The sequence below is a fragment of the Silurus aristotelis genome (assembly GCF_946808225.1).
Source record: "Silurus aristotelis genome assembly, chromosome: 2".
NCBI classification, from domain to species: domain Eukaryota; kingdom Metazoa; phylum Chordata; class Actinopteri; order Siluriformes; family Siluridae; genus Silurus; species Silurus aristotelis.
Window position 1 is genome coordinate 31333951 of NC_139575.1, and position 18628 is coordinate 31352578.

Sequence of the window (18628 nt, forward strand, 5' to 3'; positions counted from 1 at the left end):
GTTTCATTTATGTCAGGACTGAATCCGCTTCAACCTCTGCCTTCATTCTTTCGATCGGAACATTCCGCTGCGTTTTGCTCGTATCACAATCAGATCCTCATCGTAGGATCATATCAATAAGCACAATCCTCATTGGCTCATCATGACTTCCTGTCTCACACTGACCTGGCCATTGCTTCCTCTCCAAGCTGGCAGAACATGGTGTGTTATTTTATGAGTCACTCGCCAAATGGAGTCCATCGCTTCAGAAAACAAAGTCCACGACTGCATCGTTTGTGTTTACAACCCGCTTGTTGTGCTCTGGTCTGTTCTTTGCACTTGTTTATGTTTTTGCTGAATGTCGCTACATTTTGAGTTCCTTTCTCCTCATACGGGGCAGAGTGGTGGTGCGCATGAGGGGATAGAAGTTAGTTATCAGGACATTTAAAGGACGAACATATGGTGTGAATGGTGTTGGATAATTAAGGAGAATTTGCCGGGATGTGTGTCATGGTGATGCCCCTGGGGGGTATGGCTCAGCTGCTGGCTTTCTGGCCACTTTGCTCGAAGACACCATGTGCCATGTGTGCATGCGTATGTGTGCATCGATCTTGGTGGCAGAAGAGAATGGCCACAGCTACAAGTTTGGATGAAATGCGTGGTGAAATGAACTCTTATAACATATATGCGCTTATAAACTGCTGTCTTGTTTGGGTCACTTCATCAGGACTTTTTTGCGACATTTTGCTGTCGTTTCTTCCTTCACTGCTTTAACAGACACACACACCCCATTTTACAGCAAACACTGTCTCACAATAACAGGAGGATGTGTGTATTTGCTTAAGTGTTTAACTTCGTTTACACTTCACTTCGCACCACCATATCAGTGTAATGATTTTATCCACCAGGCATGTAAATGTAAAAGCAGCCTCATGTTTGGTTTATCTCCAGAGGTTTAGCTCACTAGGCTATAAAATGGTACCGAATATAATAGAAAAATGTAAGCCCAAGCTACTAGGCTTGTAAATGTTCAAATTGTCCTGCACGATATCAACAGCAGATAATCATCCAGAACAGGCATTTTTCAAAACAAAAAAGCCTAGAAAATAAGGCGATAGCTCAGTGGTTAAGATGTTGAACTTCTGATCAGAGGGTCACAAATCCCAGCAGCACCAAGCCTTGAGCAAGGTCCTCAGTCGCTTAGTTGTATAAATGAGAACATTTTATGCTTGATGGCAGCAGCAGTCTGAACTAGAGTTGAACTGATTATTCAACACCTATAGCTGATTGCTGGAACTGTCGGCTATCGGTTCTCTTTCATTACGACAGCAGCCTCTAGAGGTGAACCACTGACATGGCACGCATTTTGTTTTCAGGCGCGAGATTACGTGCTGCACGGAGAGCTCTATTTTATATTTATTATTTATCATTTATGAATTACATAATTACATTTATTAATTAATATTTCATATAGTTCATCCATTTAGCACATTTTTATGATTATTTTTGTAATAATGTTCATTACTATTTTGCATGTTTATTAATCGGCAAGTACGATCTAACCTAGCTACCGGTATCAGTAAAGTCTACTATCGGCTGATCTGAACGCCTCTAAGTTATGGGCAGCACAGTGTATGCGATCATCATTATGTTTTTATAATGTTATTTGTGTAGGGCTACGCTTTACATTTTGTCAATATTTTAGGCCAAAATGTTCATGTTCATTTAATATTCATGAGCAGCATCTTTATTAAATCCAGTTATCTGATGTTGACAAAATTCTTGTCTTCTGTTTGAAAACGTAGAGATTTTATTTCATAACAGGAAACCCAAATATTTACATTTATTGTTGTAGAATGGAGGATCACCTTGTGAGTCTCAAGAGCATGGCTGAAAGGGGTGGGGCTTTCAGTTAATATGGTATAATAATATAGACTATGGCATACATGGTTCCAGATGTTTGGCTCATGCTCTGTTACATTGGGGAGTGAAATGAAAAGTGAAACACTTCTTATTTTGTGTGTTTTTGTGTGATAACTTTAACATACGGGTGTGAATAGATTTCAGACCTCCTACACACAGTGTGTTAAGGTTGTTAGCTCTGGTAATGTAATCTAATCAGGGTAAACATCTCTGGATTTTATGGCACCTTTAACCCACTCGGAACCTTTTTTTTTTATTTCAAAGAGGATTTCACACCTCTAGAAGTGTTCAAAATTTCCTCTGAAGCATTTCGGACACGTTCTTAGCCATTTGCAGGTGATCTCTCGGACAAGCTCAGATAACAGGAAGTGCACTACACTTCACGCTACGACTTTTCTGACCTTTTGAATTGAAAAATGTGTGAAAAATCAAGTGTTTTTTTTAATTCTTGAATGATGTTTGATTGTGTTTATCACATCTCTCTGCTGCTATACATTTAGGTTGCATAGAAGTGTATATGGTATAAAACGTTTCTCCTAATGATTTTGTTTTCTTCTTTTTTTCTCCATGTCCTTGTCGTGTGCATGGTGGTCCTCACAGGTAAGATCCATTCCTCTCTCTTTTTTTTTTTATTTATTTATCTTTTATTTGATCTTACCATAGAGTTAAAGATTGCGTGTATATGGACAAAAGTATGTGGACACCTGAATTCAGCCATATGTTTTTCTTTTCCAAACTTACCACAAAGTTGAAGGTACGCAATTGTATCGGACGTCTTTGGATGAGTTAGCATAAATATTTCCCTTTACTTGAACTCAATCCTGTTCTAGCATGGCTATGTGCACAAGCCAGCGCCATGAAGGTAATGGTTTACATGGGTTGTAAATGGGGACTAAATGTGGAACAGGATGTTTAATTTCAAATCTTATAGTCAGGTGTCCACATACTTTTGTCCATATAATGTATGACATAAGCATCTAATTGTTAGTAATTGTTTAATATTGTATATAGGAGAGCAGAGTCGTGGATACTGTGTGTATTTTTGCATCTCAGTAAATGTGTGATTCTTATTTCTGTTTTAGTATGCATGCTTTCAGTAGTGCGTGTGCACGTGCCAGCAGGGGGTCTGTACTCACACACTCTCTCTCTCTCTCGCTCTCTCTCTCGCTCTCTCTCTCTCTCTCTCTCTCTCTCTCTCTCTCTCTCTCTCTCTCTCTTTCTCATAACTAACCCAATTTCTGCCTCCTTAGGGGGATGAAAGGCAGTGTGATGCTTCTCTCACATGCACTCAGACTCTCACTCTCTCTTTCTCTGACTCTAGCTCTCGTTCCTCTATAATATTTACTCCGTTGAAAATACAGTCGTCATTTCAAACGACTTAATAAATGTTTTCATCCCCAATGATTTGTCACAATTTGCTATTTCGATAACGTTATGATTTCGATCTGCATGCGTGTAACAATTTCTCTGTCTTTGTACGTGTTAGATTTTTTTTTTAATTTGTGAGATTCATGTAACCAGAATTGAGCAGAAAGATTTCTGCACCGAAGCCACCACGGAGCAGCTGATGCTCCACAAACCCGCTTTACTCAAGCCTTTGTTAGACAGCATTGTTACTGTGTAGAACTGGGAAAACAACGTTGCAGAACCATGTTTCATATTTAATGCGATGCAGAATGAGAATAACGTGTGTGCGTGTGTGCGTGTGTGCGTGTGTGCGTGTGTGCGTGTGTGCGTGTGTGCGTGTGTGCGTGTGTGCGTGTGTGTGTGTGGGAGAAGAGGCAGCAGCTGTAGCCAAGGGTGTGTTCAAATGCAGACTACATAAAGTATGAGCACCTCTTTTCTGTTTCGCTGCAGTGCCAGGTCCCATCTGGCTTTTGGGTTTCCTGATCTCCATCTTAATGCCGGCCCACTAAACTCTCGAGCTCGGCAGAGAAAAAAAACAAACCCTCTGCTCTGTTTCCTTTGTGTTTCCTCGTTGATTGAAACAGGGTCCCTGTTTAAACCCTGCCACATGGACTGCACGACTGTCACTCTTCCTCCATCACACAACCCACTGCATGTTACTGATTCTACATGTTCAGGTCTTAAGAGGAGATAATGCTGATAGAGATGCTTAGCGGGGAGCAGAGTCTGGCATGTTTTAGATAAGAAACAAGACTAGATTTTCTGGTTGATTAAGCACCGTGCTCCTGTCATGCTGCCAGTTTGGCTTCAGTGCAATTTACAGCTTGTTTTCCCATGATTATGGATTTTGCAGTACCATTTCTTTTTCTGTTTATAAATCTGCCAACTCTTTTACACTTTTTTTTTTTTTTTTTTTTGCAATTGCAAACATAGCATTTGAGCATCACGTGGACATGTGCGTAATATAGAAAGTGTCCTGGAACTCAGGAACTGGTTGGGGTTCAAATATTTGTATTAGATTTTGTATGTAATCAATATTTGCATTTGAATTTACATTTATTTAGAGGTGTATGGAATTAATAGTGAAAAACTATTAAAGAGGTGTGGCTTCTTGGCATCAGAATCAGTGCTTATTGGGATTTTTTTTTGGAATTGGGTGACAGCTGTGCAAGTGTTTTTGTTCACCAATTTTTCCTGAAGCCCCGTCCCCATTTATTCACTATTCACTATTAGTAAAATGGTTAATCCGCCGTCTCCTCTCATTCATTCCCCTGTTCGATTGATACGCTGACACAACCCCCCTTGCCGTGTCTAAATTGAAACATTTCGGGACAAAAACTACCTAAACACTAATTAGAATGATTTTTAAAATAGTATCAGAATAATATATAAGCATGAATGAGTGCATTGAAAACACTTACTGTGTGTTTGATGACCCTCTTGCAATTCCCAATGCTGGTAAGCTTTTAAATCTACTCTCTCAAAACAGACCAGCAATTTTACACAAGCTGCACAAGAAAGAATCAATGATGTTACAAGTACTATTATGAGATGTTCCCGTTATTGGGCGAAAAGAAAAAAAAAAAAATCCAGAAACAAAATGTAAAACAGGGATTTTTTGTTTGTAAGCCTTTTATCTGGGATGAAAGTGCCACAGAGGATTCTTGCTCACTCCACTGAGTGTGGAGAACTGACTGAAGAACTCTTGCTTTAGTTAGCTTATCTTTGTTGTTTTTCTTATTACTTGTCTGCCCATCCGTCTCGTCTAGCAGGTTGTGTCTGCGCGCTCGTCATCTGACATCGTGACTCACAATCAGGATTTATTGACCTAGTAACATGTGGGTCAAGTCAGTCACTATTAATTGGTAATTATTTTTTTTTTTTACTGTATGTATGCTGTTTTTCCCCCCCTGGCTTCTCAACCCAACTGGTTAACACACCAGAATCAGGCTCCCAATCATATTTAAGATTCAAGCACAGTTACTAGTGTCTTTTAGACAAAAAGTGAACATTGTTCAAGTCAAATGATCGCTGAAAATGAAAATGCTGTTTACTGGTTTCATTCCCTTTAAATAATACAGAGTGCATGGAAGAAACACGTTTTCAGACACTTGTTTTTGTTATTTAGCATACATCCAAACAATAGTGAATATTGTGCTTTGAAATACTGTATTGGGTCACCTGGTCATAAGTATGGTATGTGATTTCTAAACATTGCATTCCACATTTAGTCCCAGTTTGCTCTTATAATTCCCTTCACTCTTCTGGGAAGATGTTTCACTAGATTTTGGACTGTGTTTATAGATATTTGTGTTCATCAGCCACAAGGGTGTTTTGAAAGGCAGGTGCTGATGTAGGTAAGGAGACCTGGTTTGGGACAATGTCTGTTGTGAAAAGCGCTATACAAATAAACTTGACTTGACTTGACTTGACCTGGGGTGCAGTCAGCATTCCAGTTTATCCCAAATAGTAGGTGTTCAGTAGGTATGAGATCAGAGCTCTATAGCAAGCCACTCAAGAGCTTCCTCTCCATAGCATGTAAACCAGATCTTCGAAGAGCTCACTTTGTGCACAGGGGCATTGCCATGCCATGTTTGGAAAATAACCACATGGGTCAGGTGACCCAATATGTGTTTCCAATGTGTTCATACACCTAAACAAAAATTTAATTCCACCTAGTGGACAGAATTCACAAATAAACAGCACACCTAATACTGTTATAAAGCTGTTTGGCTTATTTGGTTTAGGACTTGCAATTGCAAACTCAAATTTAAGTCTGGAGATTGGTTAGCTCGTGCATGGCCTTGTTGAGTTATATTGGCTGAATGGTTTGGGTTGTTGTCTTTTTAGAATTCCACTTTCTGACTGGATTCAGTTTCTTGGCTGATGAGAGAAAACTCTTCTCTAATATATTCTGGTACCTCACTTTATTCATATTCCCTTTGATAACATTTAAGGCACTAGTGCTGTGTGCAGAGAAGCTGCTATATATCCTGATGCTCCCACCTGCATGCATTGCTGTGTGTACGGTTCTTGGAATCATACACACCTATATATATATATATATATATATATATATATATATATATATATATATATATATATATATATATATATATATAAAAAAATAAATATAATATGTCCTGAGTCATTTTTTTCATGCATGTAGATGAGTTTTTGTGCATTTTTCTTAGCAGAGGAGTTTTGTGTGGGATGTATGAAAAGAGGTGATTGCGAAGCAGTTTTTTGCTTATTGAGCTCTGTGTAGCTGTTGTTCCTGCTGCATTCTGGTCATGCTCTTTTCTCATTTTCATTTCAACACTTTCTGTGTGACTGCTGGCTTTACTCTTATCTTATCTTCCATATAATTAGTGTGAGAGCCGGTTGTCAAATCTCACATAATGCAAGTGTCACCTGGCACCTTTGAAGAGAGAAGTAGTTGTGTTTCCATGATCTTTCAACTTGCTTTTAATCACGACATTTGTACTGTGAGGAAAAGGAATGTTTAAAGCCGTGTTCTCCGACCAGTTTCGTTCAGGCTTTGTGTGTGTGTGTGTGTGTGTGTGTGTGTGTGTGTGCGTGTGTGCGTGTGTGCGTGTGTGCGTGTGTGCGTGTGTGCGTGTGTGCGTGTGTGCGTGTGTGCGTGCGTGCGTGCGTGCGTGCGTGCGTGCGTGCGTGCGTGCGTGTATTTTCCAAAATTCTATCCTCTACCAATGTTAGTCAAATCTTCCCTGAGGTGTTTTGAAATGAGCCGTTTAGGTTATATGGAGTGCTCAATGTCTGATTTCACTTAGAACTACTGTTTTTCTCCCAGTATGTTAATATACAGACCATTTATGATGATGTAAAAAGGGCTGCAACTAATGATTATTTTGATAATCGATTCATCTGACAATTATTTGTATAATAATTATAAAATATAATAAGCATAATAAAACATTTTATTTGAGATGTTTTGCTTATTATAACCATATAAACACCCTAATTCAGGGTATTTTTTTATATAAGTGTACTTAAAAAAAAAAAAAAAGCCACATATTGAGTTTAACCATCTTTAATGAAGAAAAACAGCATTTGAGTATGAAAGGTGAAGCAATTTGTGTAAATTAACATTTGTATTGTTTTTTGCAATGGCAAGTTTACAAGCATGTTTAAAAAAAAATAGTAAATATAATAAAAAAATTATTTAAGCATCTAGAATATATAATGAATTTAATTGTGTATGATTATTAAATAATAGATGGAAAAATTAAATATACAAACATTGAAAAAAGCATCTAAACAAAGTAAAGACGCAGTAAAATCAAAACAGTTAAGTTACTGTTGTAGTAGACAAATGCTATAAAAAGAGAATGGAAAGAAGAAACGCAGCAAGCTAACAGGCTTGAAAAAAAGGGGAAAAAAAAGGAGGATAAAAATACGCATTGGTGTACAAATGCATAAGCGTTCGCTGAAAACCACAACAGTGACTAAAAATGTACAGCACCCGTTTAATCAAATCCATCACTATCGCGCAACCTGATGCTCGCGAGTCACGACAGAACAGAAACAAACAGTTTACACAATAACACTTCATTAAACTATACTATTTACACTTGATGAGGATTATACAGTTTCTGCTTTCCGTGCTGATGTTTCTTCTTTATCCATGACACCAGTGTGTTTTCTTTTCACATGCTCGTGCATCACTGTGGTACTTCCATGCCACACAAGCTCAGCTTTGCATAACTTGCTGGTACAGTTCTCTTTGTTGCGTTTAATATAAAATGCTCCCACTGCCTTGGATGACTTGCACACTTGTTCCTGCTGCCGGTTAACCCTGTACTCTTCACTATTTTCGCAAGCAGCTGCATTATCTTAGCGTCACACTAAACCGAACCTTAAGCAGCCCAATTGATTGATGACAGCATTTGCTGACAACGAATTTCATTATCGATTTTATCGAATAGTTGTTTCAGCTTTAAGTGACAGATTAAAACCCGATGAGTACAAAAACTGTACTTAGGTGGACATCACTTTCTTGTTGGCTGATCTTGATTATGGATCACAATAGAATGAGGAAACAATTTCATCGACTTTGAGAAAGGGGTTCATTATGGCAGCAGGCAGTTTAGTCACAAAGGCTGTTCGACCGGATGTGTTTTAGATCGATAAGTAAGTAGGGTTGTAGTAGTTGAAAACTGCCCGTCACATGACTGTAATGCTTGTGCATTAGTGCAATACGGAATAGCAGCTGTTTTTCAGGTTATTGAGTACAGAAACAGATTATCAAGAGAGGCATATTGTAGTAGTGTTGCAGCAAATAACTGCTCTTTACAGTGACATACAAATAGACATTTTAAAGTGGGGTTGTGCAAAAAAGCATGGCGGATCTGCAGAGATGGAGGGATAAACCCGATTTAATCGGATGAGTCAGAATTCTCAGCAAGGGATCGAGTGCATGTGTATGATCCAGCCCTGTAGGCTTGACCCCCTCTGTTATGCTGTCAGGGGATTTATTTTGCAGGCCTTTTGTTTTGTTTTGTTCTCCAACAGAAAAAATCTCATCAAAACCAAGTTATTCTGATGGATTTAGTTAAATTAAATTTTATTTGTATAGCACTTGTACTATAGCAATTGACATTATCCCAAAGCAGCTTTACAGAAACAAATAAAAATAAAAAAAAAATATGTATATTTTTTTAAACGTGGGATTAGTCCCTATAAGTTCCTAAATGAGCAAACCAGTGGCGACAGTGGCATCTCTCTGACATGGTATGAGGAAGAATCCTCGAAAGGAACCAGACTCAAAAGAGAACCCATCCTCGTCTGAGTGACATTGTCACGTTGAAATCTCTCCATCCGCCTCTCACCCAATCAACAGGGCTTATAGAATGGTTTCACAAGGATGTAAATGACACACAGCTTCATGGAGACCTGCAGGGGATTTTTGATGGATAGAAAGTATCGTGTCATCAAATACCACTCAAGGATGAATGATGCTCATCTCGTAGCCAAGGCAGCTGTTCTGGTGGCACAACATTTTATTGTATATTCTTGTCTAATGATAAATACTGTGCACTGGCGTGGACTGTTTTCTAAGCAAATGGCAGAGCAACTGATTTGCCTATGTGAGTTCAAGCTATTTGTCCCCATTGTCATTTTGTCAACTTGCTTGTCATTTATTATTAACGTTGTTTATTATTGTTAACATTTGTGAAATCAACAGTTGACATTTTATTTAATAATCCTAAATAAAACGCCTGCTTCGTTTTTAAATATACAGTATATCAATAAATAAAGAACTAAATAAATATATATTAAAAAATATTTTAGTCCTCCTGTGCCATGAGGCGCATTGGGCAGCAAAGGCCTGCTGGCATACTTGCCATTTCAGTAGGAGTTTTGTTATGGGGTCGGGCTGCTTGCCCAACGCCCACCCTCTTCCTTTCGCAGCCATGCTTGGGACCGTCCAATGCGGAGTACTTTATCCCCATTCCCACAGCTGAGCATCCATGGGGAGTTAAGGGCCTTGCTCAAGGGCCCAAGAGTGGCAGCCTGGTATGGCTGGGACTCGAATCCACAACCTCTGGATCCAAGCCTTAACCAGTAGGCTACCGCTTCCCCCTCTAAAAATAAATATAGAAAAATAAAATAGAATTAATCAAATTAATTCAAGGCGAGTGTGAGGTCTAAACTAAACAAACAAACTTGCGTAGATGTTTAACTATGTTTAGCATGTAAAACAAGAATTGCATTCGATACACGTGCACCTTACCGAAAGTCTTGTAACGAAACGGTTCAGCACAGTGTGCCGTTACACTCCTATAATAAATCTATATTAATATACCATGTTTGGTCATAAACACTCGGCATCTACTTCTCCATGATCATCCATAGGTCCATAATCTTCACGAGGTGGGACGTGACTGGAGCTGGCCAAACCTCAGGAAGCCTCGGGATGGGGAGAGAAAGAGAAGCAGTGGAGAGGAATTAGCGTAGCTGCTGTTCATGATATTAACAGCACAAGTTGATAATGTGCATGTGATCAGATGTATAATGTGCATGTACAGATGCTTATACAGACATCTCCAGGGCAGTGACTTGTGTGCTCGCTTCAGATTTTATTGTAGCAGCAGTTAAGCGATTTTGGTCCGTAATTATCACTTGCCTTTGTCCTTTTGTCAGCACAGGCTAAATAACATTCACTACTGAACCTGATAATAAACACTGTTGTTTCAGCAGCTGCTCCCATTTTGAAACACAATGTTCAGCTCGTGTGTAGTGCTGCTGATGTGTTAGGACCAGTATCTATAGCCTTCGGGTTTGTATTGACTGCAAGTACACCGATTACATAATGGTAATGGCTTTTCACTCACTCAAGTGTTTTTAGTCCTAGTGCATTATTTAGATCTCAGATTCATCTACAAACACCCAAACACAGGCCTGATTTCATTCCCGGGTACGTGTTTTTTGTAGGGCTAAAACTATTCCTCAAGTAACTCAAGTAATCCGAATACAAAGACGCAAATATAACGTAAATACATATTATTTGCCTCAATGCTTCATTTAGTCCATTTAACTACTTACAGTTGTATGTATCTAAGATCGATCGATCTATCTATCTATCTATCTATCTATCTATCTATCTATCTATCTATCTATCTATCTATCTATCTATCTATCTATCTATCTATCTATCTATCTATCTATCTATCTATCTATCTCTCTCTCTCTCTCTCTCTCTCTCTCTCTCTCTCTCTCTCTCTCTCTCTCTCTCTCTCTCTCTCTCTCTCTCTCTCTCTCTCTCTCTCTCTCTACAGAGCAATGTGTTTTCCCACGGACCATTATTACTGACACACCATCTGCTAAACTCGAGTGCTCTGGACAGGTAAAAACAAAAGACGCTACAGTATAAAAAATGGAAGTTTCCAAAAATTTTGGGATGATTTCAAACTAAAACATAAAACCGTACAGTGCGTTTACCCCTTTTATTCGAATTTGAAATCTTTTTTTTTTATATTTATATGTATATTTGCATTTTAATGTAATATGGCAATTAAATAAGTTTCCCAAATATTCTTTACCAAAATTTTGGCACCAAAAATGTAAATTTTTCTAAAAAAGGAAACGAATGACATGTTCATTTTAAGAGACCCGTCTTATTCTCTCTTGTATATTCAGCATTGCTCTTTAATAAAGACAAAGTGCTTCTTATCGGATTAATCGACAGAATAAACGGTAGAAAACTCGATTACTAATATCATCGATAGCTGCAGCGCTAGTTTATTGTGAATGCGCCTTTCATCCCACCTTTAAACTCAGAGCGCGCGTGCTTTGCATTTGAAATGCAGGTGAAGTATTCTTAACAGTCCGACGTCCTTCACACAGCTCTTGCGTTACTCTGTATACGCTTTGCTCATGTCGGGCCTTTGACTATGATAAAAGGACAGCTTGCGTTTGAAGTTACTCGGCCGTGTAGGTCGGTGTATAATTTGTGTCCCCTTGTGTATGTATTCGCCGCAGTCTTGCTTGTTGCAGGCTTTTTCCTCTCTGCAATTAGAGCTGCTTTGGAAGAAAATGATGGCATTATGTGAAACTGATCCTGTCATCGCTTTGCAGCTCTAACAAACAAAACCAGGGTGCTGTTGAGCCAGTACGTTATGAAGAAATAAGAAAGGAAAACAGAGCAAGGCGAGAAGGCGAAGCAAACTCAGTGTACTTGCACCTGTTTATGGAATTGCTCGTGCCTAATTTTTTATTTCTTCTTCTTTTTTTTTTGTGAATCAGGTCCAAGCCCAAGTTTGGATTGCACATTTTATTTGAACAGACATATTCTCATAATATCTCATTATATCTGTATAGCCTCTGCAGCAGTGGGAACAATAAATGTGTCTTAAATGAAAGAAATATTTCCAGAACAGTGTGCAGAATTGTTTCTCCCATAACTCAAGAACTTCATGCGCAAAAGGAATGAAACTCCTTCCTCTTGCACCAAGCTCAAATCAGCGTTAGCCCCGAGCTGTAACTAACACTTTTATATCAAATTAGTCATAGGCAGGAAGTTCCGCAAGGTACTACATGAAGATAACTTGATCAGACAAGACAAGCTAGTTTTCAGCAAATTCTGTAAAATTAAGTTAGATAATGTTAAAAAATGCTTGGTTACTAAAGAAACCTATGCTTTAGGACAAATCTGCCAGATGGTCAGACTCTAGTAAAGCATAGGCATATAACATTAAAAAATCTTTTGAAGACGCCTACATACACTATTTGAGCAAATCTTTTAAACATTCCATTCGAAATTTAGTCCTGATTTGATGTTATTTAAGGCTTCCACTCTCCTATGAAGATGTTCTACTACATTTTGAAGTCTGGTTGTGAAGATTTGTGCTCATTCGGACAAAAGGGTGTTAGTAAAGTCTGGTACTGATTTAGTGATTTACTGATTTACTGATAAAGAGGCCAGGGGTGCAGTCTGCGTTCCAATTCATCCTGACGGTGTTCAGTAGGGTTGAGATCAGTGCTCTATTGCAGGTCATTCATGATCATCCACTTTTCACTGATACAGTAAAACTACCGTATTTTTCGGACTATAAGCCGCTACTTTTTCCCCACGTTTTGAACCCCGTGAATTTTTCCTGGGTTTTCCCCGGTTTCACAAACTTCAAGCCAAAAAACTGATCACCATAACATTAGACCAATGAAATTTCCGAACGGAAACGAAAAAAAACGCACCTCACCTGTGTTCTGAGCTGCACGGCATAAGGACAAAATGCATAAGGCATAAGGACAAAATGCCGTGCGTGTTTTTTTTAACGCACGACAATATATGAGTTGGAGCTCTTCTGTGGCCTGGTATAGAGCTCTAGGTCTCAACCCTCTTGAACATTTTGACATGAGTTGGAACACCTACCAGGTCTTCCCATGTTTTTTAAAATCTTTTATCAGCTCTTAACTTTAATAATGTTCTTTGTTTCTGAATGGGCACAAAATCTCTAAAATCTAGTGGGACATCGTCTTAGAAGAGTGGCGGTTATAACAGTAAAAGGGGAATAAATGTGGATTGGGGTGTTCAAAAGGCACTTACGAAGTCAGGTGTCATCAACTTTTATCCATATAGTATATATCAGCTCGTTTTAATCCAGAGCTGCCCAAACTACTGCCCATGTGACATACAAAAAAGAACAAAATTGTACAAAATGTCTGGATGCAGTAGCATAAAATTTTCCTTTACTTGAACTAGGATACCCATCCATGTTATAGCATGACTGTGTTTCTGTGCACAAAATCCAGCTTTATGAACATATGGTTTACATGGATTGAAGTGGATCATGAGTGGCCTGTTATAGATCTCTGACTTCAATCCTATTGAACATCATTGGATTGGATCGCCCCGGGTCTCCTCACCCTACATCAGTGCCTGACTTTACTAAGGCGCTGAATGAGCACAAATCTCCACAAACACAGTTTGAAATGTGGAATGGGATGTTTATAAAGCAAAAATACGAATTTTGTGCTCGGTTGTTTCACAAACTTTTGTCCATAACAAAAGTTATATATATGGAAAAAAAATATCTGATTTGTCTGTCTAGCCATCTGGATATTTTAATATCTATCTAGATGTGTGTGTGTGTGTGTGTGTGTGTGTGTGTGTGTGTGTGTGTGTGTATCTGTGTGCGTGTGTGTGTGTGTGTGACACTGTTATTACATGCAGACTCGAATTAATTACCTGAAACAGTGTCATTTGTCTGTCTAGTTCACGTGAGGATATTTGCAATAAGCAAAGCGACACACTTCCTAAAGGAAACTTGCGTTTTGAGTGATGAGGAAGGGGGAAGGGATGCTGGAAGGAACCTTTCTCATGATGGAGGCACATTGAGCAGGTGGTGCTCTCTTGGGAAGGGAGGAGATGGTGTAGAAAAAAAAAAGCAGAAAGCAGCCGAGCGAGAATGAGCACTAAAGAACCCTTTACTAATCCACACTTAATCTCTGTAACGATACCACAAATGTCAGGTGAAACCCAGTTTTGATTGGAGATTAGAGGAGTAATCTATTACAGACACCTCATACTCTGAGAGAGGGGCAATAAAGAGATGAATGCAGGGTAGATAAGAGTGGAGCTTTGGGTGGGTTAAGGCTGTTTGAGTTATTAAGGGTAACATATTTGAGGCGTTTTTTTGCAGATTGTGAGTGTATTAAATATTTAGCATTTTATTTATTTATTTTTTATTTTATATATTAATTTTTTTTTGGTATTTCTTTATTTTGTCTTTGTGGTGGTTTACATGTTTGGTATCTTAATATATTTTGGTATGTATTTATTACATAGATTTTTTCCCCTATATTCTGCTTTTTTTGGGTGTCAGTATGTTGTTTGTTTTTGTTACATTTGGAAACATACATCACCTATTCAGTATGTATGTGACAAACAGCCTTGATCCTTGCCTTTTACCTTTGGGGTTGGGGATTTGAAATCTGCCTCCGCCCTGCTCTCTCTGTGCTTCAGGGGTTTTCACAAGGTACTCCGGCTTTTTCCCCCAGTTTAGAGACATGCGTTTTAATCTGACTGGCATTTTCAAGCAGTTTTGAGTATGTGATGCACAGTGGGCTGCAGTGAAGTTGGTTAATACTCTGTCCATGATGTCCCCTGCTTTGTGCCCCTTAGCTCCATGCAGTAGACTCCAGGCTCCCACATGTATGATGAGCAGTATTGGAAATTAATGAATGAGTCTAGTGTGCAATACTGGATCACATGTTTTAATCGTCCAATAAAACTTAAACCAAGATCATCTCACTTCATCAGAGTCAAAGATGTAAAAAATGAAATTGGATGTAAAGAAAAGAACAAAAGGGGGAAAAACATCTCGTGTCTGTCCTCGACTTTGAGACTTCAGGTGAGTCGGGTTGTTTTACCAAACCACCTTGATTGACAGGGAGACCGATAAACCCCGCCCCCTCCTGCTCGTGGATGGTTGCGTATCCCGGCGTGGATCACGTGCTCCTTTTAACGTTTAATCTGTATTTTTCCCCCGGTTGCCTTCTGCACATTTTTCGCGTTTATTAGCAGACTTTTAACAGGCATATTTATTTTTTCACGGGATGCCCGTTTCTTTTCCTCTCGAACGCTGCTGTCCATCTGTAACTCCAGTTAGTTAGTTAGTTAGGTTTTTGCATGAAAATGCTTTTTGCATCCTTTTCACGTTATAATCTGTAATTCATGGGCATAAAGTGGAAGGTTTTATGCCGCGTAATAGATATCTAAGAAATGTTCTGAAGCGGGGTGACGCAAGCAGCGTGCAACATCAGCACGCGCGCTCCCAATCCAGTCCACTTTTTGTTTGCGCGCGCCGTGCACGCGCCGGAGGATCCGTGTCTCGCAAAGAGCTCGCTATCTGAGGAGGAGGAGGAGACGGATCTCCGGCTGCAGGCGTCGCGTTTCCATTAGCCTCGTCGTGCAGCGCGCAAACCGTGACTCTGGACGCGTGTTTCACGTGTGTGAATGACCCCGAGCACGCGGAGGCGCAAACAAAAGCGGAGAGACGGAGAGAGCGCGCGGCGCGGTGCTGTGCGGCGGTCGGGGACGGCGCGCGCACAATAGGCAGCACCGCTTGACTTGCGGTTCGAGGTGCTGCTTTCTCTGAGGATGGACAGTGTCTCTGCGGGATAGCAAAGCGGGACTTACTACAGCGCGAGCACTTTTCTGTAGACCCGGGACAATTGGGCGACCCGATGGAGTTCAGGACGGTATTGTTTCGGATCGTTATTCGTTGATGAAAAGCTGAACGTCCGGTACTCGATTGCGTTTTAGGTGTAGATGACTCAAATTCCCTTGAATTAATATCCACATTACTGGTCATTTTTATTATTATTATTATTATTATTATTATTATTATTATTATTATTATTATTATTATTGCTGTATTATAGGTATTCACTCTTCAACATATATTTGTTTAATTGTAAAGAATGTTTCTGCTTGATGGAAATTGCGTAGAAAGGATGGATCGGGGCACACCGCAAAGGAAAACTGTTTACAGGATCTCCCTTACCTTAGTGAAAAGGGAGAGCCTGCAAGAAGGTGGTAGTGGAACTGCTTCACTGGCCCGACGGCTGGAGAACCCGAAGGTGAGCGCTTATCGGCGTGAAGGCTCTGTAGAAATCCAGCGTAGTTGTTTCCTGGAACAGGTCAAAGAAGTGGAGGATGAAACGGACGAACTGTCTTCTCAGGCATACAGGAACTTCCGAACATTCAGCACCGGGCAGTTGGAACTCAGCAGGTCGAAAATCTCTCGAAAGGCATTTAATTTGCGGAAGGACAACTCGATGGAAACGAGTGAAACGTGCACCAGGACACCACCAAAGGATGCTCACGGTAGTGATCGGGTAGAAAATGGTACTCAGCTGCATGAAAGTGATTCGCGTTCAAAGGCAACGGATGAGAGTAATGGAATTAACGATGCTGGTGCTGAGTTAAGCTGCAGAACAGCTGCTGGCAACAGGGAAAGTGTGGGTGTTAATTTAAACAGAATTCTCCAGACTTCCAGGAGTGCTGAAGAGCAGGTCAGCAGATGTGGGGCTGAAGATCAGGCAGCTGAAGAAGATGGCAGTTGTCCCAAGGACAGCAGCTTTGCTTCTTTGCCTGCCAAAGAGGATGGAAATGTTGAGAAGCAGACACCCCAAACCCCACCGGCCAAGAGGCACCCAAGCTTGCTGCGTCGGAGTTTCAGCTTTCGCCACTGGGCAGGAGGGGAGCTGCTGCGGCTTCGAGCCCTTTCCAAAGAGAAGCATCATAGCAGCTCAGGCTGCATTGGGCGTGATGAGGCCCCGACTCAATCCTCTGTGGTCTTGCAAAACCCAGCCGTTGAGGATCCTGAGAAGGACAGCGTTTTTGAAGTGGACGAGGTCTTTGTTCAGGAGGACTCCTTGAAAGAACCTAATCGTAAGGACCGCGCCAAGGGCAAAAACCGCACACTGGACAACAGTGATCTTCTCAGGCTCTCTGAGAAACCCCTGGTGGAGAAAGAGGGCTTTCTCAGAGCGGCTGGCCTTCGCTCTAGCGGCCAGGAACGCAGGCTCCTTCGCTTCTTCAGCGGGATCTTCTTGAAGAAGGACAGTACCTCGACGCCACTGAGCAGCCCCAGCAATCGCTCCTTTTGTAAGAATGGACTGACGAACTCCCAGAAGAGGGTCATCAGGGGCTACTCGCAGTCCAGCACCGAAAGTGTGAACGGCTTCCTCCGGGATGGTAATACAATCTCCTGTTTTTTTTTTCCCCCTTCTTCTGCAATTGCCGTTACATCCGAAAGATCGGGAATGTGTCAGCAGGAGCTGTTTGGTGGTGAAAAGTCGGGGTGGGGACTAGAGAGACGTTTGTTTGTTTTGGACACAAGGGTGATGTTTAGCTGCCATTCTTGAGGGCTCTTTGTGTTTGAGTTTCATTATAGCATGTCTAGAATTTCCTTAGTTGCTCCTCTTTCTCTCCATAACGCTTTCTTTTTTTCAGCTTGTGCATCTGTTTAGGGGGAAGTCTTAATCTTAATTTATTAAATGGATCAGTGTGTGTGTATGAGCAGGATGTTTACTCTGGTTACCTCATTTGTATTGGCTCGGTTAATGACCATGTCTATTGATATTCATGCATCTGTATGTAACTGGTTTTTGCAGAGTTGCATTTTTCTTTTGAAAGGGAAGACCTACTTTGCTAAATGGAAAGACCTAAAACAGTGAATTGGTCACTTAAAGTGACATTTTACAGCATGCATTATCTATCTCTGAATGTTCTTAGTGACAGCAGGTCACTAGAGATGCACCCCCCCCCCCAACCCACACACACCCTCCCATCATATGTTAATAGGGGAGCTTCTGGTAGATACTTTGTATGCTCTGAAAGTGCTCTTAATGAATTACCTGCCTGAGTGTAAGCCAAGGGCCATCTGCTACCTTGGAGGTGAGCCGTATGTCCCGAAAGACAGGCCGGTCTCGTCTGCTGAGGGCAAAGTGCTTCAAAACACTGACTTCCTTTGTCTATAAAGCCTGTGTGCCCTCAAGTGTTTTTTGTTTTCTTCTTTAAACTGGTATAAAAATGAGCAAGTCCAGTTATTCCCGAGGTTAACCGAAGAGGTCGTGTTTTCAAAAGTCTGTGACCTGTCTGGTGTGTTTAGATTACAGCAGGTCGTGTGCATGTGTTGTAACATTACCAGTGCTGAATGGCTGCATCCACATTCTGCGAATTCTTTAGGCATTCCTGAAGTTAAGACAGTATTCCCTTTGCCAGGCATAGCCACTAATTAGATAACTAGCTGACAATCTTTGACTGTCAGTCGTGTTATGTTGTTGT

At 40.4% G+C, this 18628-nt stretch overlaps 1 protein-coding gene across 7 annotated transcripts in view; it reads left to right on the top strand.

Annotated features, from left to right (window-relative positions):
- agap1 (ArfGAP with GTPase domain, ankyrin repeat and PH domain 1) overlaps positions 1 to 18628 on the top strand; it is a 143742-nt gene that overhangs the window by 27710 nt on the left and 97404 nt on the right. The window contains exon 1 of one of the 7 annotated variants that reach the window (XM_083531803.1): positions 15578 to 17536. The exons of 4 other annotated variants lie outside the window; for them this stretch is intronic. In XM_083531803.1, the coding sequence (XP_083387929.1) occupies positions 16258 to 17536 (1279 nt within the window). In that variant the 5' untranslated portion in view covers positions 15578 to 16257. Of the gene's footprint in view, positions 1 to 15577; positions 17537 to 18628 lie in introns of those variants that run through there. 2 more of the 7 variants (XM_083531801.1, XM_083531802.1) reach the window with 2 other exon arrangements.